The sequence below is a fragment of the Oncorhynchus gorbuscha genome, linkage group LG01 (genome assembly GCF_021184085.1).
Source record: "Oncorhynchus gorbuscha isolate QuinsamMale2020 ecotype Even-year linkage group LG01, OgorEven_v1.0, whole genome shotgun sequence".
Lineage (NCBI taxonomy): Eukaryota > Metazoa > Chordata > Actinopteri > Salmoniformes > Salmonidae > Oncorhynchus > Oncorhynchus gorbuscha.
Window position 1 is genome coordinate 115,440,950 of NC_060173.1, and position 25,870 is coordinate 115,466,819.

Genomic DNA, 25,870 nt, shown 5'->3' on the forward strand with positions numbered 1-25,870 from the left:
TTAATATGAAGACTAGTATTACCTCCTCCTGTTAATATGAAGACTAGTATTACCTCCTGTTAATATGAAGACTAGTATTACCTCCTGTTAATATGAAGACTAGTATTACTCCTCCTGTTAATATGAAGACTAGTATTACCTCCTGTTAATATGAAGACTAGATTACCTCCTAGTATTACCTCCTGTTAATATGAAGACTAGTATTACCTCCTGTTAATATGAAGACTAGTATTACCTCCTGTTAATATGAAGACTAGTATTACCTCCTCCTGTTAATATGAAGACTAGTATTACCTCCTCCTGTTAATATGAAGACTAGTATTACCTCCTGTTAATATGAAGACTAGTATTACCTCCTCCTGTTAATATGAAGACTAGTATTACCTCCTGTTAATATGAAGACTAGTATTACCTCCTGTTAATATGAAGACTAGTATTACCTCCTGTTAATATGAAGACTAGTATTACCTCCTGTTAATATGAAGACTAGTATTACCTCCTGTTAATATGAAGACTAGTATTACCTCCCTGTTAATATGAAGACTAGTATTACCTCTCCTGTTAATATGAAGACTAGTATTACCTCCTCCTGTTAATATGAAGACTAGTATTACCTCCTGTTAATATGAAGACTAGTATTACCTCCTGTTAATATGAAGACTAGTATTACCTCCTGTTAATATGAAGACTAGTATTACCTCCTCCTCCTGTTAATATGAAGACTAGTATTACCTCCTGTTAATATGAAGACTAGTATTAGTATTGAAGACCTCCTCCTGTTAATATGAAGACTAGTATTACCTCCTCCTGTTAATATGAAGACTAGTATTACCTCCTGTTAATATGAAGACTAGTATTACCTCCTGTTAATATGAAGACTAGTATTACCTCCTGTTAATATGAAGACTAGTATTACCTCCTCCTGTTAATATGAAGACTAGTATTACCTCCTGTTAATATGAAGACTAGTATTACCTCCTCCTGTTAATATGAAGACTAGTATTACCTCCTGTTAATATGAAGACTAGTATTACCTCCTCTAGTATTACTCCTGTTAATATGAAGACTAGTATTACCTCCTGTTAATATGAAGACTAGTTAAATATGAAGAATATGAAGACTAGTATTACCTCCTGTTAATATGAAGACTAGTATTACCTCCTGTTAATATGAAGACTAGTATTACCTCCTCCTGTTAATATGAAGACTAGTATTACCTCCTGTTAATATGAAGACTAGTATTACCTCCTGTTAATATGAAGACCTCCTGTTAGTATTACCTCCTGTTAATATGAAGACTAGTATTACCTCCTCCTGTTAATATGAAGACTAGTATTACCTCCTGTTAATATGAAGACTAGTATTACCTCCTGTTAATATGAAGACTAGTATTACCTCCTGTTAATATGAAGACTAGTATTACCTCCTCCTGTTAATATGAAGACTAGAAGTTAATATGAAGACTAGTATTACCTCCTCCTGTTAATATGAAGACTAGTATTGAAGACTCCTCCTGTTAATATGAAGACTAGTATTACCTCCTCCTGTTAATATGAAGACTAGTATTACCTCCTGTTAATATGAAGACTAGTATTACCTCCTCTGTTAATATGAAGACTAGTATTACTCCTGTTAATATGAAGACTAGTATTACCTCCTCCTGTTAATATGAAGACTAGTATTACCTCCTGTTAATATGAAGACTAGTATTACCTCCTGTTAATATGAAGACTAGTATTACCTCCTGTTAATATGAAGACTAGTATTACCTCCTGTTAATATGAAGACTAGTATTACCTCCTCCTTAATATGAAGACTAGTATTACCTCCTGTTAATATGAAGACTAGTATTACCTCCTCCTGTTAATATGAAGACTAGTATTACCTCCTGTTAATATGAAGACTAGTACCTCCTCCTGTTAATTACCTCCTCCTGTTAATATGAAGACTAGTATTACCTCCTGTTAATATGAAGACTAGTATTACCTCCTCCTTTAATATGAAGACTAGTATTACCTCCTGTTAATATGAAGACTAGTATTACCTCCTGTTAATATGAAGACTAGTATTACCTCCTCCTGTTAATATGAAGACTAGTATTACCTCCTCCTGTTAATATGAAGACTAGTATTACCTCCTGTTAATATGAAGACTAGTATTACCTCCTGTTAATATGAAGATTACTCCTCCTGTTAGTATTACCTCCTCCTGTTAATATGAAGACTAGTACCTCCTGTTAATATGAAGACTAGTATTACCTCCTGTTAATATGAAGACTAGTATTACCTCCTCCTGTTAATATGAAGACTAGTATTACCTCCTCCTGTTAATATGAAGACTAGTTAATTACTAGTATTACTCCTGTTAATATGAAGACTAGTATTACCTCCTGTTAATATGAAGACTAGTATTACCTCCTGTTAATATGAAGACTAGTATTACCTCCTGTTAATATGAAGACTAGTATTACCTCCTGTTAATATGAAGACTAGTATTACCTCCTCCTGTTAATATGAAGACTAGTATTACCTCCTGTTAATATGAAGACTAGTATTACCTCCTGTTAATATGAAGACTAGTATTACCTCCTCCTGTTAATATGAAGACTAGTATTACCTCCTGTTAATATGAAGACTAGTATTACCTCCTCCTGTTAATATGAAGACTAGTATTACCTCCTGTTAATATGAAGACTAGTATTACCTCCTGTTAATATGAAGACTAGTATTACCTCCTGTTAATATGAAGACTAGTATTACCTCCTCCTGTTAATATGAAGACTAGTATTACCTCCTGTTAATATGAAGACTAGTATTACCTCCTGTTAATATGAAGACTAGTATTACCTCCTGTTAATATGAAGACTAGTATTACCTCCTCCTGTTAATATGAAGACTAGTATTACCTCCTCCTGTTAATATGAAGACTAGTATTACCTCCTCCTGTTAATATGAAGACTAGTATTACCTCCTGTTAATATGAAGACTAGTATTACCTCCTCCTGTTAATATGAAGACTAGTATTACCTCCTGTTAATATGAAGACTAGTATTACCTCCTGTTAATATGAAGACTAGTATTACCTCCTGTTAATATGAAGACTAGTATTACCTCCTGTTAATATGAAGACTAGTATTACCTCCTCCTGTTAATATGAAGACTAGTATTACCTCCTCCTGTTAATATGAAGACTAGTATTACCTCCTCCTGTTAATATGAAGACTAGTATTACCTCCTCCTGTTAATATGAAGACTAGTATTACCTCCTGTTAATATGAAGACTAGTATTACCTCCTGTTAATATGAAGACTAGTATTACCTCCTGTTAATATGAAGACTAGTATTACCTCCTGTTAATATGAAGACTAGTATTACCTCCTCCTGTTAATATGAAGACTAGTATTACCTCCTCCTGTTAATATGAAGACTAGTATTACCTCCTGTTAATATGAAGACTAGTATTACCTCCTGTTAATATGAAGACTAGTATTACCTCCTCCTGTTAATATGAAGACTAGTATTACCTCCTGTTAATATGAAGACTAGTATTACCTCCTGTTAATATGAAGACTAGTATTACCTCCTCCTGTTAATATGAAGACTAGTATTACCTCCTGTTAATATGAAGACTGAAGTTAATATGAAGACTAGTATTACCTCCTGTTAATATGAAGACTAGTATTACCTCCTCCTGTTAATATGAAGACTAGTATTACCTCCTGTTAATATGAAGACTAGTATTACCTCCTGTTAATATGAAGACTAGTATTACCTCCTGTTAATATGAAGACTAGTATTACCTCCTGTTAATATGAAGACTAGTATTACCTCCTCCTGTTATGATATGTAAGTTAATACTAGTATTACCTCCTGTTAATATGAAGACTAGTATTACCTCCTCCTGTTAATATGAAGACTAGTATTACCTCCTGTTAATATGAAGACTAGTATTACCTCCTGTTAATATGAAGACTAGTATTACCCTCCTGTTAATATGAAGACTAGTATTACCTCCTCCTGTTAATATGAAGACTAGTATTACCTCCTGTTAATATGAAGACTAGTATTACCTCCTGTTAATATGAAGACTAGTATTACCTCCTGTTAATATGAAGACTAGTATTACCTCCTCCTTAATATGAAGACTAGTATTACCTCCTCCTGTTAATATGAAGACTAGTATTACCTCCTGTTAATATGAAGACTAGTATTACCTCCTGTTAATATGAAGACTAGTATTACCTCCTGTTAATATGAAGACTAGTATTACCTCCTCCTGTTAATATGAAGACTAGTATTACCTCCTCCTGTTAATATGAAGACTAGTATTACCTCCTGTTAATATGAAGACTAGTATTACCTCCTGTTAATATGAAGACTAGTATTACCTCCTCCTGTTAATATGAAGACTAGTATTACCTCCTGTTAATATGAAGACTAGTATTACCTCCTCCTGTTAATATGAAGACTAGTATTACCTCCTCCTGTTAATATGAAGACTAGTATTACCTCCTCCTGTTAATATGAAGACTAGTATTACCTCCTCCTGTTAATATGAAGACTAGTAGACCTCCTGTTAATATGAAGACTAGTATTACCTCCTGTTAATATGAAGACTAGTATTACCTCCTGTTAATATGAAGACTAGTATTACCTCCTGTTAATATGAAGACTAGTATTACCTCCTGTTAATATGAAGACTAGTATTACCTCCTCCTGTTAATATGAAGACTAGTATTACCTCCTGTTAATATGAAGACTAGTATTACCTCCTGTTAATATGAAGACTAGTATTACCTCCTGTTAATATGAAGACTAGTATTACCTCCTCCTGTTAATATGAAGACTAGTATTACCTCCTCTGTTAATATGAAGACTAGTATTACCTCCTCCTGTTAATATGAAGACTAGTATTACCTCCTCCTGTTAATATGAAGACTAGTATTACCCTCCTGTTAATATGAAGACTAGTATTACCTCCTCCTGTTAATATGAAGACTAGTATTACCTCCTCCTGTTAATATGAAGACTAGTATTACCTCCTGTTAATATGAAGACTAGTATTACCTCCTGTTAATATGAAGACTAGTATTACCTCCTGTTAATATGAAGACTAGTATTACCTCCTGTTAATATGAAGACTAGTATTACCTCCTGTTAATATGAAGACTAGTATTACCTCCTCCTGTTAATATGAAGACTAGTATTACCTCCTGTTAATATGAAGACTAGTATTACCTCCTGTTAATATGAAGACTAGTATTACCTCTCCTGTTAATATGAAGACTAGTATTACCTCCTGTTAATATGAAGACTAGTATTACCTCCTCCTGTTAATATGAAGACTAGTATTACCTCCTCTAGTATTACTGTTAATATGAAGACTAGTATTACCTCCTGTTAATATGAAGACTAGTATTACCTCCTCCTGTTAATATGAAGACTAGTATTACCTCCTGTTAATATGAAGACTAGTATTACCTCCTCCTGTTAATATGAAGACTAGTATTACCTCCTGTTAATATGAAGACTAGTATTACCTCCTCCTGTTAATATGAAGACTAGTATTACCTCCTGTTAATATGAAGACTAGTATTACCTCCTGTTAATATGAAGACTAGTATTACCTCCTGTTAATATGAAGACTAGTATTACCTCCTGTTAATATGAAGACTAGTATTACCTCCTCCTGTTAATATGAAGACTAGTATTACCTCCTGTTAATATGAAGACTAGTATTACCTCCTGTTAATATGAAGACTAGTATTACCTCCTCCTGTTAATATGAAGACTAGTATTACCTCCTCCTGTTAATATGAAGACTAGTATTACCTCCTCCTGTTAATATGAAGACTAGTATTACCTCCTGTTAATATGAAGACTAGTATTACCTCCTGTTAATATGAAGACTCCTGTTAATATGAAGACTAGTATTACCTCCTGTTAATATGAAGACTAGTATTACCTCCTGTTAATATGAAGACTAGTATTACCTCCTGTTAATATGAAGACTAGTATTACCTCCTGTTAATATGAAGACTAGTATTACCTTAATATGAAGACTAGTATTACTCCTGTTAATATGAAGACTAGTATTACCTCCTCCTGTTAATATGAAGACTAGTATTACCTCCTGTTAATATGAAGACTAGTATTACCTCCTCCTGTTAATATGAAGACTAGTATTACCTCCTGTTAATATGAAGACTAGTATTACCTCCTGTTAATATGAAGACTAGTATTACCTCCTGTTAATATGAAGACTAGTATTACCTCCTGTTAATATGAAGACTAGTATTACCTCCTCCTGTTAATATGAAGACTAGTATTACCTCCTGTTAATATGAAGACTAGTATTACCTCCTCCTGTTAATATGATTACCTCCTGTTAATATGAAGACTATATTACCTCCTGTTAATATGAAGACTATTACCTATTTAATATGAAGACTCCTCCTGTTAATATGAAGACTAGTATTACCTCCTGTTAATATGAAGACTAGTATTACCTCCTGTTAATATGAATATGAAGACTAGTATTACCTCCTCCTGTTAATATGAAGACTAGTATTACCTCCTGTTAATATGAAGACTAGTATTACCTCCTGTTAATATGAAGACTAGTATTACCTCCTGTTAATATGAAGACTAGTATTACCTCCTGTTAATATGAAGACTAGTATTACCTCCTGTTAATATGAAGACTAGTATTACCTCCTGTTAATATGAAGACTAGTATTACCTCCTGTTAATATGAAGACTAGTATTACCTCCTCCTGTTAATATGAAGACTAGTATTACCTCCTGTTAATATGAAGACTAGTATTACCTCCTGTTAATATGAAGACTAGTATTACCTCCTGTTAATATGAAGACTAGTATTACCTCCTGTTAATATGAAGACTAGTATTACCTCCTCCTGTTAATATGAAGACTAGTATTACCTCCTGTTAATATGAAGACTAGTATTACCTCCTGTTAATATGAAGACTAGTATTACCTCCTGTTAATATGAAGACTAGTATTACCTCCTGTTAATATGAAGACTAGTATTACCTCCTGTTAATATGAAGACTAGTATTACCTCCTGTTAATATGAAGACTAGTATTACCTCCTGTTAATATGAAGACTAGTATTACCTCCTGTTAATATGAAGACTAGTATTACCTCCTCCTGTTAATATGAAGACTAGTATTACCTCCTCCTGTTAATATGAAGACTAGTATTACCTCCTCTAGTATTACTGTTAATACCTCCTCCTGTTAATATGAAGACTAGTATTACCTTACTAGTATTACTCCTCCTGTTAATATGAAGACTAGTATTACCTCCTCCTGTTAATATGAAGACTAGTATTACCTCCTGTTAATATGAAGACTAGTATTACCTCCTGTTAATATGAAGACTAGTATTACCTCCTGTTAATATGAAGACTAGTATTACCTCCTGTTAATATGAAGACTAGTATTACCTCCTCCTGTTAATATGAAGACTAGTATTACCTCCTCCTGTTAATATGAAGACTAGTATTACCTCCTGTTAATATGAAGACTAGTATTACTAGTATCCTCCTGTTAATATGAAGACTAGTATTACCTCCTGTTAATATGAAGACTAGTATTACCTCCTGTTAATATGAAGACTAGTATTACCTCCTCCTGTTAATATGAAGACTAGTATTACCTCCTGTTAATATGAAGACTAGTATTACCTCCTGTTAATATGAAGACTAGTATTACCTCCTGTTAATATGAAGACTAGTATTACCTCCTGTTAATATGAAGACTAGTATTACCTCCTGTTAATATGAAGACTAGTATTACCTCCTGTTAATATGAAGACTAGTATTACCTCCTGTTAATATGAAGACTAGTATTACCTCCTCCTGTTAATATGAAGACTAGTTAATATGAAGACTAGTATTACTCCTCCTGTTAATATGAAGACTAGTATTACCTCCTGTTAATATGAAGACTAGTATTACCTCCTCCTGTTAATATGAAGACTAGTATTACCTCCTGTTAATATGAAGACTAGTATTACCTCCTGTTAATATGAAGACTAGTATTACCTCCTGTTAATATGAAGACTAGTATTACCTCCTCCTGTTAATATGAAGACTAGTATTACCTCCTGTTAATATGAAGACTAGTATTACCTCCTCCTGTTAATATGAAGAAGACTAGTATTACCTCCTCCTGTTAATATGAAGACTAGTATTACCTCCTGTTAATATGAAGACTAGTATTACCTCCTGTTAATATGAAGACTAGTATTACCTCCTGTTAATATGAAGACTAGTATTACCTCCTCCTGTTAATATGAACTAGTATTACCTCCTGTTAATATGAAGACTAGTATTACCTCCTCCTGTTAATATGAAGACTAGTATTACCTCCTCCTGTTAATATGAAGACTAGTATTACCTCCTGTTAATATGAAGACTAGTATTACCTCCTGTTAATATGAAGACTAGTATTACCTCCTCCTCCTGTTAATATGAAGACTAGTATTACCTCCTGTTAATATGAAGACTAGTATTACCTCCTCCTGTTAATATGAAGACTAGTATTACTAGTATTACCTCCTGTTAATATGAAGACTAGTATTACCTCCTGTTAATATGAAGACTAGTATTACCTCCTCCTGTTAATATGAAGACTAGTATTACCTCCTCCTGTTAATATGAAGACTAGTATTACCTCCTGTTAATATGAAGACTAGTATTACCTCCTGTTAATATGAAGACTAGTATTACCTCCTGTTAATATGAAGACTAGTATTACCTCTCCTGTTAATATGAAGACTAGTATTACCTCCTCCTGTTAATATGAAGACTAGTATTACCTCCTCCTGTTAATATGAAGACTAGTATTACCTCTCCTGTTAATATGAAGACTAGTATTACCTCCTGTTAATATGAAGACTAGTATTACCTCCTGTTAATATGAAGACTAGTATTACCTCCTGTTAATATGAAGACTAGTATTACCTCCTCCTGTTAATATGAAGACTAGTATTACCTCCTGTTAATATGAAGACTAGTATTACCTCCTCCTGTTAATATGAAGACTAGTATTACCTCCTGTTAATATGAAGACTAGTATTACCTCCTGTTAATATGAAGACTAGTATTACCTCCTGTTAATATGAAGACTAGTATTACCTCCTGTTAATATGAAGACTAGTATTAATAATATGAAGACTAGTATTAGTTAATATGAAGACTAGTATTACCTCCTGTTAATATGAAGACTAGAAGACTATTACCTCCTGTTAATATGAAGACTAGTATTACCTCCTCCTGTTAATATGAAGACTAGTATTACCTCCTGTTAATATGAAGACTAGTATTACCTCCTGTTAATATGAAGACTAGTATTACCTCTCCTGTTAATATGAAGACTAGTATTACCTCCTGTTAATATGAAGACTAGTATTACCTCCTCCTGTTAATATGAAGACTAGTATTACCTCCTGTTAATATGAAGACTAGATTAGACTAGTATTACCTCCTGTTAATATGAAGACTAGTATTACCTCCTCCTGTTAATATGAAGACTAGTATTACCTCCTCCTGTTAATATGAAGACTAGTATTACCTCCTCCTGTTAATATGAAGACTAGTATTACCTCCTCCTGTTAATATGAAGACTAGTATTACCTCCTGTTAATATGAAGACTAGTATTACCTCCTCCTGTTAATATGAAGACTAGTATTACCTCCTGTTAATATGAAGACTAGTATTACCTCCTGTTAATATGAAGACTAGTATTACCTCCTGTTAATATGAAGACTAGTATTACCTCCTGTTAATATGAAGACTAGTATTACCTCCTGTTAATATGAAGACTAGTATTACCTCCTCCTCCTCCTGTTAATATGAAGACTAGTATTACCTCCTCCTGTTAATATGAAGACTAGTATTACCTCCTGTTAATATGAAGACTAGTATTACCTCCTCCTGTTAATATGAAGACTAGTATTACCTCCTGTTAATATGAAGACTAGTATTACCTCCTCCTGTTAATATGAAGACTAGTATTACCTCCTCCTGTTAATATGAAGACTAGTATTACCTCCTCCTGTTAATATGAAGACTAGTATTACTGTTAATATGAAGACTAGTATTACCTCCTCCTGTTAATATGAAGACTAGTATTACCTCCTGTTAATATGAAGACTAGTATTACCTCCTGTTAATATGAAGACTAGTATTACCTCCTGTTAATATGAAGACTAGTATTACCTCCTCCTGTTAATATGAAGACTAGTATTACCTCCTGTTAATATGAAGACTAGTATTACCTCCTGTTAATATGAAGACTAGTTAATATACCTCCTGTTAATATGAAGACTAGTATTACCTCCTGTTAATATGAAGACTAGTATTACCTCCTCCTGTTAATATGAAGACTAGTATTACCTCCTGTTAATATGAAGACTAGTATTACCTCCTGTTAATATGAAGACTAGTATTACCTCCTGTTAATATGAAGACTAGTATTACCTCCTCCTGTTAATATGAAGACTAGTATTACCTCCTGTTAATATGAAGACTAGTATTACCTCCTCCTGTTAATATGAAGACTAGTATTACCTCCTTAATATGTTAATATGAAGACTAGTATTACCTCCTCCTGTTAATATGAAGACTAGTATTACCTCCTGTTAATATGAAGACTAGTATTACCTCCTCCTGTTAATATGAAGACTAGTATTACCTCCTCCTGTTAATATGAAGACTAGTATTACCTCCTGTTAATATGAAGACTAGTATTACCTCCTGTTAATATGAAGACTAGTATTACCTCCTGTTAATATGAAGACTAGTATTACCTCCTGTTAATATGAAGACTAGTATTACCTCCTCCTGTTAATATGAAGACTAGTATTACCTCCTCCTGTTAATATGAAGACTAGTATTACCTCCTCCTGTTAATATGAAGACTAGTATTACCTCCTGTTAATATGAAGACTAGTATTACCTCCTGTTAATATGAAGACTAGTATTACCTCCTGTTAATATGAAGACTAGACTAGTAGTATTACCTCCTGTTAATATGAAGACTAGTATTACCTCCTGTTAATATGAAGACTAGTATTACCTCCTCCTGTTAATATGAAGACTAGTATTACCTCCTGTTAATATGAAGACTAGTATTACCTCCTCCTGTTAATATGAAGACTAGTATTACCTCCTGTTAATATGAAGACTAGTATTACCTCCTGTTAATATGAAGACTAGTATTACCTCCCTGTTAATATGAAGACTAGTATTACCTCCTCCTGTTAATATGAAGACTAGTATTACCTCCTCCTGTTAATATGAAGACTAGTATTACCTCCTCCTGTTAATATGAAGACTAGTATTACCTCCTGTTAATATGAAGACTAGTATTACCTCCCTGTTAATATGAAGACTAGTATTACCTCCTGTTAATATAAGACTAGTATTACCTCCTGTTAATATGAAGACTAGTATCCTAATATGAAGACTAGTATTACCTCCTCCTGTTAATATGAAGACTAGTATTACCTCCTCCTGTTAATATGAAGACTAGTATTACCTCCTCCTGTTAATATGAAGACTAGTATTACCTCCTGTTAATATGAAGACCTCCTGTTAATATGAAGACTAGTATTACCTCCTGTTAATATGAAGACTAGTATTACCTCCTGTTAATATGAAGACTAGTATTACCTCCTGTTAATATGAAGACTAGTATTACCTCCTGTTAATATGAAGACTAGTATTACCTCCTGTTAATATGAAGACTAGTATTACCTCCTGTTAATATGAAGACTAGTATTACCTCCTCCTGTTAATATGAAGACTAGTATTACCTCCTCCTGTTAATATGAAGACTAGTATTACCTCCTGTTAATATGAAGACTAGTATTACCCTCCTGTTAATATGAAGACTATTACCTCCTCCTGTTATTACTAGTATTACCTCCTGTTAATGAAGACTAGTATTACCTCCTGTTAATATGAAGACTAGTATTACCTCCTGTTAATATGAAGACTAGTATTACCTCCTGTTAATATGAAGACTAGTATTACCTCCTCCTGTTAATATGAAGACTAGTATTACCTCCTGTTAATATGAAGACTAGTATTACCTCCTGTTAATATGAAGACTAGTATTACCTCCTCCTGTTAATATGAAGACTAGTATTACTAGTATTACCTCCTGTTAATATGAAGACTAGTATTACCTCCTGTTAATATGAAGACTAGTATTACCTCCTGTTAATATGAAGACTAGTATTACCTCCTGTTAATATGAAGACTAGTATTACCTCCTGTTAATATGAAGACTAGTATTACCTCCTGTTAATATGAAGATTACTCCTCCTGTTAATATGAAGACTATATTACCTCCTGTTAATATGAAGACTAGTATTACCTCCTCCTGTTAATATGAAGACTAGTATTACCTCCTGTTAATATGAAGACTAGTATTACCTCCTGTTAATATGAAGACTAGTATTACCTCCTGTTAATATGAAGACTAGTATTACCTCCTCCTGTTAATATGAAGACTAGTATTACCTCCTCCTGTTAATATGAAGACTAGTATTACCTCCTGTTAATATGAAGACTAGTATTACCTCCTGTTAATATGAAGACTAGTATTACCTCCTGTTAATATGAAGACTAGTATTACCTCCTGTTAATATGAAGACTAGTATTACCTCCTCCTGTTAATATGAAGACTAGTATTACCTCCTGTTAATATGAAGACTAGTATTACCTCCTGTTAATATGAAGACTAGTATTACCTCCTCTAGTATTACTCCTCCTGTTAATATGAAGACTAGTATTACCTCCTGTTAATATGAAGACTAGTATTACCTCCTGTTAATATGAAGACTAGTAAGACTTATTACCTCCTGTTAATATGAAGACTAGTATTACCTCCTGTTAATATGAAGACTAGTATTACCTCCTGTTAATATGAAGACTAGTATTACCTCCTGTTAATATGAAGACTAGTATTACCTCCTGTTAATATGAAGACTAGTATTACCTCCTGTTAATATGAAGACTAGTATTACCTCCTCTAGTATTACCTCCTGTTAATATGAAGACTAGTATTACCTCCTGTTAATATGAAGACTAGTATTACCTCCTCCTGTTAATATGAAGACTAGTATTACCTCCTGTTAATATGAAGACTAGTATTACCTCCTGTTAATATGAAGACTAGTATTACCTCCTCCTGTTAATATGAAGACTAGTATTACCTCCCTGTTAATATGAAGACTAGTATTACCTCCTCCTGTTAATATGAAGACTAGTATTACCTCTCCTGTTAATATGAAGACTAGTATTACTCCTGTTAATATGAAGACTAGTATACCTCCTCCTGTTAATATGAAGACTAGTATTACCTCCTGTTAATATGAAGACTAGTATTACCTCCTCCTGTTAATATGAAGACTAGTATTACCTCCTGTTAATATGAAGACTAGTATTACCTCCTAATATGAAGACTAGTATTACCTCCTGTTAATATGAAGACTATTACCTCCTCCTGTTAATATGAAGACTAGTATTACCTCCTGTCCTGTTAATATGAAGACTAGTATTACCTCCTGTTAATATGAAGACTAGTATTACCTCCTGTTAATATGAAGACTAGTATTACCTCCTGTTAATATGAAGACTAGTATTACCTCCTGTTAATATGAAGACTAGTATTACCTCCTGTTAATATGAAGACTAGTATTACCTACAAGACTAGTATTACCTCCTCCTGTTAATATGAAGACTAGTATTACCTCCTGTTAATATGAAGACTAGTATTACCTCCTCCTGTTAATATGAAGACTAGTATTACCTCCTCTAGTATTACCTCCTGTTAATATGAAGACTAGTATTACCTCCTCCTGTTAATATGAAGACTAGTATTACCTCCTCCTGTTAATATGAAGACTAGTATTACCTAATATGAAGACTAGTATTACCTCCTCCTGTTAATATGAAGACTAGTATTACCTCCTCCTGTTAATATGAAGACTAGTATTACCTCCTGTTAATATGAAGACTCCTCCTCCTGTTAATATGAAGACTAGTATTACCTCCTGTTAATATGAAGACCTCCTGTTAATATGAAGACTAGTATTACCTCCTGTTAATATGAAGACTAGTATTACCTCCTGTTAATATGAAGACTAGTATTACCTCCTGTTAATATGAAGACTAGTATTACCTCCTGTTAATATGAAGACTAGTATTACCTCCTGTTAATATGAAGACTAGTAATATGAAGACTAGTATTACTCCTGTTAATATGAAGAATATGAAGACTAGTATTACCTCCTGTTAATATGAAGACTAGTATTACCTCCTCCTGTTAATATGAAGACTAGTATTACCTCCTCCTGTTAATATGAAGACTAGTATTACCTCCTCCTGTTAATATGAAGACTAGTATTACCTCCTGTTAATATGAAGACTAGTATTACCTCCTGTTAATATGAAGACTAGTATTACCTCCTGTTAATATGAAGACTAGTATTACCTCCTCCTGTTAATATGAAGACTAGTATTACCTCCTGTTAATATGAAGACTAGTATTACCTCCTCCTGTTAATATGAAGACTAATAATAATAATAATAATATGAAGACATTTAGTTAATATGAAGACTTTTATCCTGTTAATATGCGACTTACAGTCATGTGTGCATAAATTCTTACGTTAATATGAAGACTGGTCCCCTCCTGTTAATATGAAGACTAGTATTACCCACTACCCTGTTAATATGAAGACTAGTTACAAGCGCCATGCTCTACCAACTGAGCTACAGTACCTCCTCCTGTTAATATGAAGACTAGTATTACCTCCTCCTGTTAATATGAAGACTAGTATTACCTCCTCCTGTTAATATGAAGACTAGTATTACCTCCTGTTAATATGAAGACTAGTATTACCTCCTCCTGTATTACCTCCTCCTGTTAATATGAAGACTAGTATTACCTCCTCCTGTTAATATGAAGACTAGTATTACCTCCTGTTAATATGAAGACTAGTATTACCTCCTCCTGTTAATATGAAGACTAGTATTACCTCCTGTTAATATGAAGACTAGTATTACCTCCTGTTAATATGAAGACTAGTATTACCTCCTCCTGTTAATATGAAGACTAGTATTACCTCCTCCTGTTAATATGAAGACTAGTATTACCTCCTGTTAATATGAAGACTAGTATTACCTCCTCCTGTTAATAAGGTCCTTCTGTAGCTCAGTTGGTAGAGCATGGCGCTTGTAACGCCAGGGTAGTGGGTTCGATCCACGGGACCACCCATACGTAGAATGTATGCACACATGACTGTAAGTCGCTTTGGATAAAAGCGTCTGCTAAATGGCATATATTATTATTATTATTATTATTATTATTATATGAAGACTAGTATTACCTCCTGTTAATATGAAGACTAGTATTACCTCCTGTTAATATGAAGACTAGTATTACCTCCTGTTAATATGAAGACTAGTATTACCTCCTGTTAATATGAAGACTAGTATTACCTCCTCCTGTTAATATGAAGACTAGTATTACCTCCTCCTGTTAATATGAAGACTAGTATTACCTCCTCCTGTTAATATGAAGACTAGTATTACCTCCTGTTAATATGAAGACTAGTATTACCTCCTCCTGTTAATATGAAGACTAGTATTACCTCCTCCTGTTAATATGAAGACTAGTATTACCTCCTCCTGTTAATATGAAGACTAGTATTACCTCCTGTTAATATGAAGACTAGTATTACCTCCTGTTAATATGAAGACTAGTATTACCTCCTGTTAATATGAAGACTAGTATTACCTCCTGTTAATATGAAGACTAGTATTACCTCCTGTTAATATGAAGACTAGTATTACCTCCTCCTGTTAATATGAAGACTAGTATTACCTCCTCCTGTTAATATGAAGACTAGTATTACCTCCTCCTGTTAATATGAAGACTAGTATTACCTCCTCCTGTTAATATGAAGACTAGTATTACCTCCTCCTCCTGTTAATATGAAGACTAGTATTACCTCCTGTTAATATGAAGACTAGTATTACCTCCTGTTAATATGAAGACTAGTATTACCTCCTCCTGTTAATATGAAGACTGTTACCTCCTGTTAATATGAAGACTAGTATTACCTCCTGTTAATATGAAGACTAGTATTACCTCCTGTTAATATGAAGACTAGTATTACCTCCTGTTAATATGAAGACTAGTATTACCTCCTCCTGTTAATATGAAGACTAGTATTACCTCCTCCTGTTAATATGAAGACTAGTATTACCTCCTCCTGTTAATATGAAGACTAGTATTACCTCCTGTTAATATGAAGACTAGTATTACCTCCTCCTGTTAATATGAAGACTAGTATTACCTCCTCCTGTTAATATGAAGACTAGTTAATTGAAGACTAGTATTACCTCCTGTTAATATGAAGACTAGTATTACCTCCTGTTAATATGAAGACTAGTATTACCTCCTCCTGTTAATATGAAGACTAGTATTACCTCCTGTTAATATGAAGACTAGTATTACCTCCTGTTAATATGAAGACTAGTATTACCTCCTGTTAATATGAAGACTAGTATTACTAATATGAAGTATTTACCTCCTCCTGTTAATATGAAGACTAGTATTACCTCCTCCTGTTAATATGAAGACTAGTATTACCTCCTGTTAATATGAAGACTAGTATTACCTCCTCCTGTTAATATGAAGACTAGTATTACCTCCTCCTGTTAATATGAAGACTAGTATTACTCCTGTTAATATGAAGACTATTACCTCCTGTTAATATGAAGACTAGTATTACCTCCTCCTGTTAATATGAAGACTAGTATTACTAATATGAAGACTAGTATTACCTCCTGTTAATATGAAGACTAGTATTACCTCCTCCTGTTAATATGAAGACTAGTATTACCTCCTCCTGTTAATATGAAGACTAGTATTACCCTCCTGTTAATATGAAGACTAGTATTACCTCCTCCTGTTAATATGAAGACTAGTATTACCTCCTCCTGTTAATATGAAGACTAGTATTACCTCCTCCTGTTAATATGAAGACTAGTATTACCTCCTGTTAATATGAAGACTAGTATTACCTCCTGTTAATATGAAGACTAGTATTACCTCCTCCTGTTAATATGAAGACTAATATATTTACCTCCTGTTAATATGAAGACTAGTATTACCTCCTGTTAATATGAAGACTAGTATTACCTCCTGTTAATATGAAGACTAGTATTACCTCCTCCTGTTAATATGAAGACTAGTATTACCTCCTGTTAATATGAAGACTAGTATTACCTCCTGTTAATATGAAGAATATGAAGACTAGTATTACCTCCTCCTGTTAATATGAAGACTAGTATTACCTCCTCCTGTTAATATGAAGACTAGTATTACCTCCTCCTGTTAATATGAAGACTAGTAATATGAAGACTAGTATTACCTCCTGTTAATATGAAGACTAGTATTACCTCCTGTTAATATGAAGACTAGTATTACCTCCTGTTAATATGAAGACTAGTATTACCTCCTCCTGTTAATATGAAGACTAGTATTACCTCCTCCTGTTAATATGAAGACTAGTATTACCTCCTCCTGTTAATATGAAGACTAGTATTACCTCCTCCTGTTAATATGAAGACTAGTATTACCTCCTGTTAATATGAAGACTAGTATTACCTCCTCCTGTTAATATGAAGACTATTTACCTCCTCCCTCCTGTTAATATGAAGACTAGTATTACCTCCTGTTAATATGAAGACTAGTATTACCTCCTGTTAATATGAAGACTAGTATTACCTCCTGTTAATATGAAGACTAGTATTACCTCCTGTTAATATGAAGACTAGTATTACCTCCTGTTAATATGAAGACTAGTATTACCTCCTGTTAATATGAAGACTAGTATTACCTCCTGTTAATATGAAGACTAGTATTACCTCCTGTTAATATGAAGACTAGTATTACCTCCTGTTAATATGAAGACTAGTATTACCTCCTGTTAATATGAAGACTAGTATTACCTCCTCCTGTTAATATGAAGACTAGTATTACCTCCTGTTAATATGAAGACTAGTATTACCTCCTCCTGTTAATATGAAGACTAGTATTACCTCCTGTTAATATGAAGACTAGTATTACCTCCTGTTAATATGAAGACTAGTATTACCTCCTGTTAATATGAAGACTAGTATTACCTCCTGTTAATATGAAGACTAGTATTACCTCCTGTTAATATGAAGACTAGTATTACCTCCTCCTGTTAATATGAAGACTAGTATTACCTCCTGTTAATATGAAGACTAGTATTACCTCCTGTTAATATGAAGACTAGTATTACCTAATATGAAGACTAGTATTACCTCCTGTTAATATGAAGACTAGTATTACCTCCTGTTAATATGAAGACTAGTATTACCTCCTGTTAATATGAAGACTAGTATTACCTCCTGTTAATATGAAGACTAGTATTACCTCCTGTTAATAAGAAGACTATTACCTCCTGTTAATATGAAGACTAGTATTACCTCCTGTTAATATGAAGACTAGTATTACCTCCTCCTGTTAATATGAAGACTAGTATTACCTCCTCTAGTATTACCTCCTGTTAATATGAAGACTAGTATTACCTCCTGTTAATATGAAGACTAGTATTACCTCCTGTTAATATGAAGACTAGTATTACCTCCTGTTAATATGAAGACTAGTATTACCTCCTCCTGTTAATATGAAGACTAGTATTACCTCCTCCTGTTAATATGAAGACTAGTATTACCTCCTGTTAATATGAAGACTAGTATTACCTCCTGTTAATATGAAGACTAGTATTACCTCCTGTTAATATGAAGACTAGTATTACCTCCTCCTATTAATAGTTAATTGAGAGACTGAAGACTAGTATTACCTCCTGTTAATATGAAGACTAGTATTACCTCCTCCTGTTAATATGAAGACTAGTATTACCTCCTGTTAATATGAAGACTAGTATTACCTCCTGTTAATATGAAGACTAGGAAGCTAAAACCTCGTTACTCCATTGTAATACACTGGTATCCGTTATGGTAAGTTTTAATCCGACAAGAAATGAAACAAGCTCATTAATTAACCCTTCCCTGTTTTACTTCAGCAAAATGGCACCATATTCGCTATTTAGTGCACTACTTTTGACCAGAGCCCTGTCCGTTCTTGTTAAAATTAGTTCACTATATAGGGGATAGGGTGCCATTTGGGATACAAATATATATATAAAATAACCAAGGAATTGAATCAATTGTATTCTCTTTTGAAGAAACAGTATATCTTTATTTCAAATGATTTGCCACTTTGAAACTATTGTGAAGCAAAGAGACCCACTCACACACAGACGTGCACTACAGAGATCCATCTCTTGACCTTCAGGAGATCCCCTCTAGCCATGCGTGTTCTGTTCTGGCCAGGGCCTGACTTGACTTTCACTCCACCTGGTTCCCACCTTCTGATTACTGTAACTTAACATTGTCTTTCTTTCTTCTTATGTTCTTCTGCTTCGGAGATGGGTCATATAACATCTGATTAGTTGGAGTTCACGAGTTATAAACATTCCTATGAAGGATATAACCCTTCGTAAGGTGGTTATAAACACTTCTTAAGGTGTTCGTAACTCACTCCCTCTCAAAGAGACCTTTTTTTTAAACCAGGCGTTGCCTTAGAAACGGCAGCTAGAGAACCCCTCGTATCTTTATATGTAAACATCCCATCTTTTTTTCCTAATTTAAGCTTGTTGTTGTTGTTGTTGTTGCTGTTGTTTACATGATGTCCTGCTGGTGCTGTGTAGATTCACTGACCACCTGCGGGAGGAGAAGAGAGTTCGTCAGGGTGGATAGGTCAGGCACAGTGTCAACAAACAGAGAGAGAGAGATACAGTACAGTGTATTTTATAGGTTTATATTGACCCGTTATTTCAACACGTTGCCCCTTTGAGACCAACGTCTCTTTGGACAAGGGAGCCTTTGCTTCGTTCAATTAAAACATATATAAAATACAACAGTCCCCTCATATAAATACCTTTGGTATAGTTAAATAAATACAAATATATAAAATACAACAGTCCCCTCATATAAATACCTTTGGTATAGTTAAATAAATACAAATATATAAAATACAACAGTCCCCTCATATAAATACCTTTGGTATAGTTAAATAAATACAAATATATATTTTAAAATGTGGATCGATGACGAAGTTGTCATTTAAAACACATGCATGAACTAACCACAGGAGGCTGGTGGCAGTTAAATTAGGGAGTAAGTGCTTGCGATAATGTCAGGAGTGGAATAGGTGAAATGGTGTGAAATATAAGAGAGGACACAGTCATCACTACTGAGGGAGAGGACACAGTCATCACTACTGAGGGAGAGGACACAGTCATCAGGTCTAATACTGAGGGAGAGGACAGTCATCAGGTCTGAGGGAGAGGACACAGTCATCAGGTCTAATACTGAGGGAGAGGACACAGTCATCAGGTCTAATACTGAGGGAGAGGACAGTCATCAGGTCTAATACTGAGGGAGAGGACAGTCATCACTACTGAGGGAGAGGACAGTCATCACTACTGAGGGAGAGGACAGTCATCAGGTGTAATACTGAGGGAGAGGACAGTCATCAGGTCTAATACTGAGGGAGAGGACAGTCATCAGGTCTAATACTGAGGGAGAGGACACAGTCATCAGGTGTAATACTGAGGGAGAGGACAGTCATCACTACTGAGGGAGAGGACACAGTCATCAGGTCTAATACTGAGGGAGAGGACAGTCATCAGGTCTAATACTGAGGGAGAGGACACAGTCATCAGGTCTAATACTGAGGGAGAGGACACAGTCATCAGGTGTAATACTGAGGGAGAGGACACAGTCATCAGGTCTAATACTGAGGGAGAGGACACAGTCATCAGGTCTAATACTGAGGGAGAGGACACAGTCATCAGGTCTAATACTGAGGGAGAGGACAGTCATCACTACTGAGGGAGAGGACAGTCATCACTACTGAGGGAGAGGACAGTCATCAGGTGTAATACTGAGGGAGAGGACAGTCATCAGGTCTAATACTGAGGGAGAGGACAGTCATCAGGTCTGAGGGAGAGGACAGTCATCAGGTCTAATACTGAGGGAGAGGACAGTCATCAGGTCTAATACTGAGGGAGAGGACACAGTCATCAGGTCTAATACTGAGGGAGAGGACACAGTCATCAGGTCTAATACTGAGGGAGAGGACAGTCATCAGGTCTGAGGGAGAGGACACAGTCATCAGGTCTAATACTGAGGGAGAGGACACAGTCATCAGGTCTAATACTGAGGGAGAGGACAGTCATCAGGTCTGAGGGAGAGGACACAGTCATCAGGTCTAATACTGAGGGAGAGGACATAGTCATCAGGTCTAATACTGAGGGAGAGGACAGTCATCAGGTCTAATACTGAGGGAGAGGACACAGTCATCAGGTCTAGTACTGAGGGAGAGGACACAGTCCTCCTCAGCGTGTAACTGGCAACGACGCAGATAACTGGCAGGAGCTAATGGAGCAGTTAACCCACTGTTCCTAGGCCGTCATTGAAAATAAGAATTTGTTCTTAACTGACTTAGTAAAATATAGTGCACTACCTTTCACCTGAGCCCTGGTAGTGGTAGTGGTAGTGGTAGTGGTAGTGGTAGTGGTAGTGGTAGTGGTAGTGGTCTATCTAGGGAATAAGGTGTTTACTTGGAACAAAGCCGATATTGGATGCTGTGTCATCGTCTGTGTGTTGACTTTACCTCTCCGTCGCGGGTCTCGATGGTCTTGATCAGGACAGTCTTCTTGGAGTGGACCTCTGCTGATCGTCCGACGTCTGGGCTGGTCTCTGTGGACGGATCGAACAGAGTTAAGAGACCCTCATACGAACAGAATCACAAAACCAACCCAGAGTTGAATATATGATTCACTCTGCCTCAATCTAACATCAACCCAGAGTTGAATATATGATTCACTCTGCCTCAATCTAACATCAACCCAGAGTTGAATATATGATTCACTCTGCCTCAATCTAACATCAACCCAGAGTTGAATATATGATTCACTCTGCCTCAATCTAACATCAACCCAGAGTTGAATATATGATTCACTCTGCCTCAATCTAACATCAACATCAACCCAGAGTTGAATATATGATTCACTCTGCCTCAATCTAACATCAACCCAGAGTTGAATATATGATTCACTCTGCCTCAATCTAACATCAACCCAGAGTTGAATATATGATTCACTCTGCCTCAATCTAACATCAACCCAGAGTTGAATATATGATTCACTCTGCCTCAATCTAACATCAACCCAGAGTTGAATATATGATTCACTCTGCCTCAATCTAACATCAACCCAGAGTTGAATATATGATTCACTCTGCCTCAATCTAACATCAACCCAGAGTTGAATATATGATTCACTCTGCCTCAACCTAACATCAACCCAGAGTTGAATATATGATTCACTCTGCCTCAATCTAACATCAACCCAGAGTTGTATATATGATTCACTCTGCCTCAATCTAACATCAACCCAGAGTTGTATATATGATTCACTCTGCCTCAATCTAACATCAACATCAACCCAGAGTTGTATATATGATTCACTCTGCCTCAATCTAACATCAACCCAGAGTTGTATATATGATTCACTCTGCCTCAACCTAACATCAACATCAACCCAGAGTTGTATATATGATTCACTCTGCCTCAATCTAACATCAACCCAGAGTTGTATATATGATTCACTCTGCCTCAACCTAACATCAACATCAACCCAGAGTTGTATATATGATTCACTCTGCCTCAATCTAACATCAACCCAGAGTTGTATATATGATTCACTCTGCCTCAATCTAACATCAACCCAGAGTTGTATATATGATTCACTCTGCCTCAACCTAACATCAACATCAACCCAGAGTTGTATATATGATTCACTCTGCCTCAACCTAACATCAACCCAGAGTTGTATATATGATTCACTCTGCCTCAATCTAACATCAACCCAGAGTTGTATATATGATTCACTCTGCCTCAACCTAACATCAACATCAACCCAGAGTTGTATATATGATTCACTCTGCCTCAACCTAACATCAACCCAGAGTTGTATATATGATTCACTCTGCCTCAACCTAACATCAACATCAACCCAGAGTTGTATATATGATTCACTCTGCCTCAATCTAACATCAACATCAACCCAGAGTTGTATATATGATTCACTCTGCCTCAACCTAACATCAACCCAGAGTTGTATATATGATTCACTCTGCCTCAACCTAACATCAACCCAGAGTTGTATATATGATTCACTCTGCCTCAACCCAACATCAACCCAGAGTTGTATATATGATTCACTCTGCCTCAACCTAACATCAATAGCCACAGTTTAATATACCAACCAAACAATCAATCAACCAATCAATTAACTTCAATCATCCTCTATTGTTATCGTTGAGCTGATTGTGGTCTCAGTGATGCAAATATCCGAAATGCATCAATTCATGCTGTCAGTGTTTTCAGGTACAGCTGCTCCACCTCGTGGTGAAATTGTGATTCTGCTCTCATCATCCCTTTACTTTAAGTTACTGTACATGTCTTATAGGACTCTGTGGTGATTGGTCAGTTGTGAGGAAGTGTGTTTTCAGTGGTCACCTCTGAAGCCAATAGTGGAATATAATGAGGCAGCAGACTGGGAGCCAGAGTGAGAAGACTGGGAGCCAGATACAGTGATTCTGGGGAAGAAAGAGAGAACACCAATAGAATAGTTATTTACAGCTGAAATAATTTGTTTATGATGATTTTAATGACGCACTTACAGACATGTCCTCGCCCCTTCTATCTAGCCTTTTCTGCCCCCCTCCCCCACTACGCTCTCTCTCTCTCTCTCTCTCTCTCTCTCTCTCTCTCTCTCTCTCTCTCTCTCTCTCTCTCTCTCTCTCTCTCTCTCTCTCTCTCTCTCTCTCTCTCTCTCTCTCTCTCTCTATCAATACGATCTATCTATCCTTCTAGCTCTTCTCACTGCAGAAGCATTCATAACCTATTCCACGTTCTTCTCTCTCTAGTCCACTTCCTAATAATGTTTATCACCTGTTAGGCAGTGATCTCTATGTCCAGGGCTATCTGTCACTCTTCTCTATCCCTCCCCCTGTTCCTCCCCTACCCCTCCTTCTTCTCTATCCCTCCCGTACCCCTTCATCTTCTCAGTCTCTCCCCCTGCACCTCCTTCCCTCCCTCTTCTCTGTCCCTCTCCCTACTTATCCCTCTCTCATACCGGCTCTCCTCTCCCTCCAGTAGCTTCCTGTAGGTAGCGATCTCTATATCCAGGGCCATCTTGACGTTGAGGAGGTCCTGGTACTCTCTGAGGTGACGAGCCATCTCATCCTTCATCTTGGCGATCTCAGCCTCCAGACGGGTGACGGAGTCCTGGTAACCTCCAGCCTCGTTTCCCAGACGATCCTCCATCTCCCTCATCTGCCTCAGCAGAGACTCGTTCTGTAGGGGAAAGAGAGAGAGAGAGAGAGAGAGAGAGAGAGAGAGAGAGAGAGAGAGAGAGAGAGAGAGAGAGAGAGAGAGAGAGAGAGAGAGAGAGAGAGAGAGAGAGAGAGAGAGAGAGAGAGATCATCACATGAACAGGTATCATAGTTAGATTGAGATGTGAGAGGGGAGCTGGTGGAGAGGTGATTGAAGTGATGATAGGTTAGAGAATTGTCCTTTCCTGTCAAATCCATGAAGAGAAGAAAACAAGAGTAAACTTGGTCCTTGAGGATCTAGAGTAGCATGTAGTAACAGTCCAATAGGATATAGAGTAGGATGTAGTAATATAGAGTAGAATATAGTAATATAGAGTAGAATATAGTAATATAGAGTAGAATGTAGTAATATAGAGTAGAATGTAGTAATATAGAGTAGAATATAGTAATATAGAGTAGAATGTAGTAATATAGAGTAGAATGTAGTAATATAGAGTAGAATATAGTAATATAGAGTAGAATGTAGTAATATAGAGTAGTAATGTAGTAATATAGAGTAGAATGTAGTAATATAGAGTAGAATGTAGTAATATAGAGTAGGGTGTAGTAATATAGAGTAGAATGTAGTAATATAGTGAGTAGAATAAATATAGAGTAGAATGTAGTAATATAGAGTAGAATGTAATATAGAGTAGTAATATAGAGTAGAATGTAGTAATATAGTAGAATAGGGTGTAGTAATATAGAGTAGTAATATAGAGTAGTAATAATATAGAGTAGGGTAGTAATATAGAGTAGGGTGTAGTAATTAGAGTAGTAATATAGAGTGTAGTAATATAGAGAGTAGGGTGTAGTAATATAGAGTAGGGTGTAGTAATATAGAGTAGGGTGTAGTAATATAGAGTAGGGTAGTAATATAGAGTAGGGTGTAGTAATATAGAGTAGGGTGTAGTAATATAGAGTAGGGTGTAGTAATATAGAGTAGGGTGTAGTAATATAGAGTAGGGTGTAGTAATATAGAGTAGGGTGTAGTAATATAGAGTAGGGTGTAGTAATATAGAGTAGGGTGTAGTAATATAGAGTAGGGCGTAGTAATATAGAGTAGGGTGTAGTAACAGAGTACTTACGGTTCCCTTGAGAGAGTCGATCTCACAGGTGTAGGACTGGATCTGATGCCTGAATTCCATGCTCTCCTGTTTGGCCTGTCTCAGAGCATCGTTGTTCTTGTTCACAGCCTGGTTCAGGTCTGTCACCTGGAGAGGAGGTGGAGACATGGGGTAGAATAGATGCTACAGTCACTGTGTAGTGGTGCCAATGTA

General features: G+C 35.6%; 1 protein-coding gene across 1 annotated transcript in view; it reads right to left on the minus strand.

The window, feature by feature from the left end:
- Positions 1-19,317: 19,317 nt before the first annotated feature.
- The window catches only part of LOC124032616 (desmin-like), a 20,636-nt gene continuing 14,083 nt past the window's right edge, over positions 19,318-25,870 (minus strand). Inside the window, exons 5-9 of the mRNA XM_046344881.1 lie at positions 25,679-25,804; positions 24,353-24,573; positions 23,734-23,813; positions 21,826-21,911; positions 19,318-19,868 (exon numbers count right to left, since the gene is read on the minus strand). Coding sequence (XP_046200837.1) covers positions 19,827-19,868; positions 21,826-21,911; positions 23,734-23,813; positions 24,353-24,573; positions 25,679-25,804 — 555 coding nt within the window. The 3' untranslated portion in view covers positions 19,318-19,826. The remainder of the gene's footprint in view (positions 19,869-21,825; positions 21,912-23,733; positions 23,814-24,352; positions 24,574-25,678; positions 25,805-25,870) is intronic.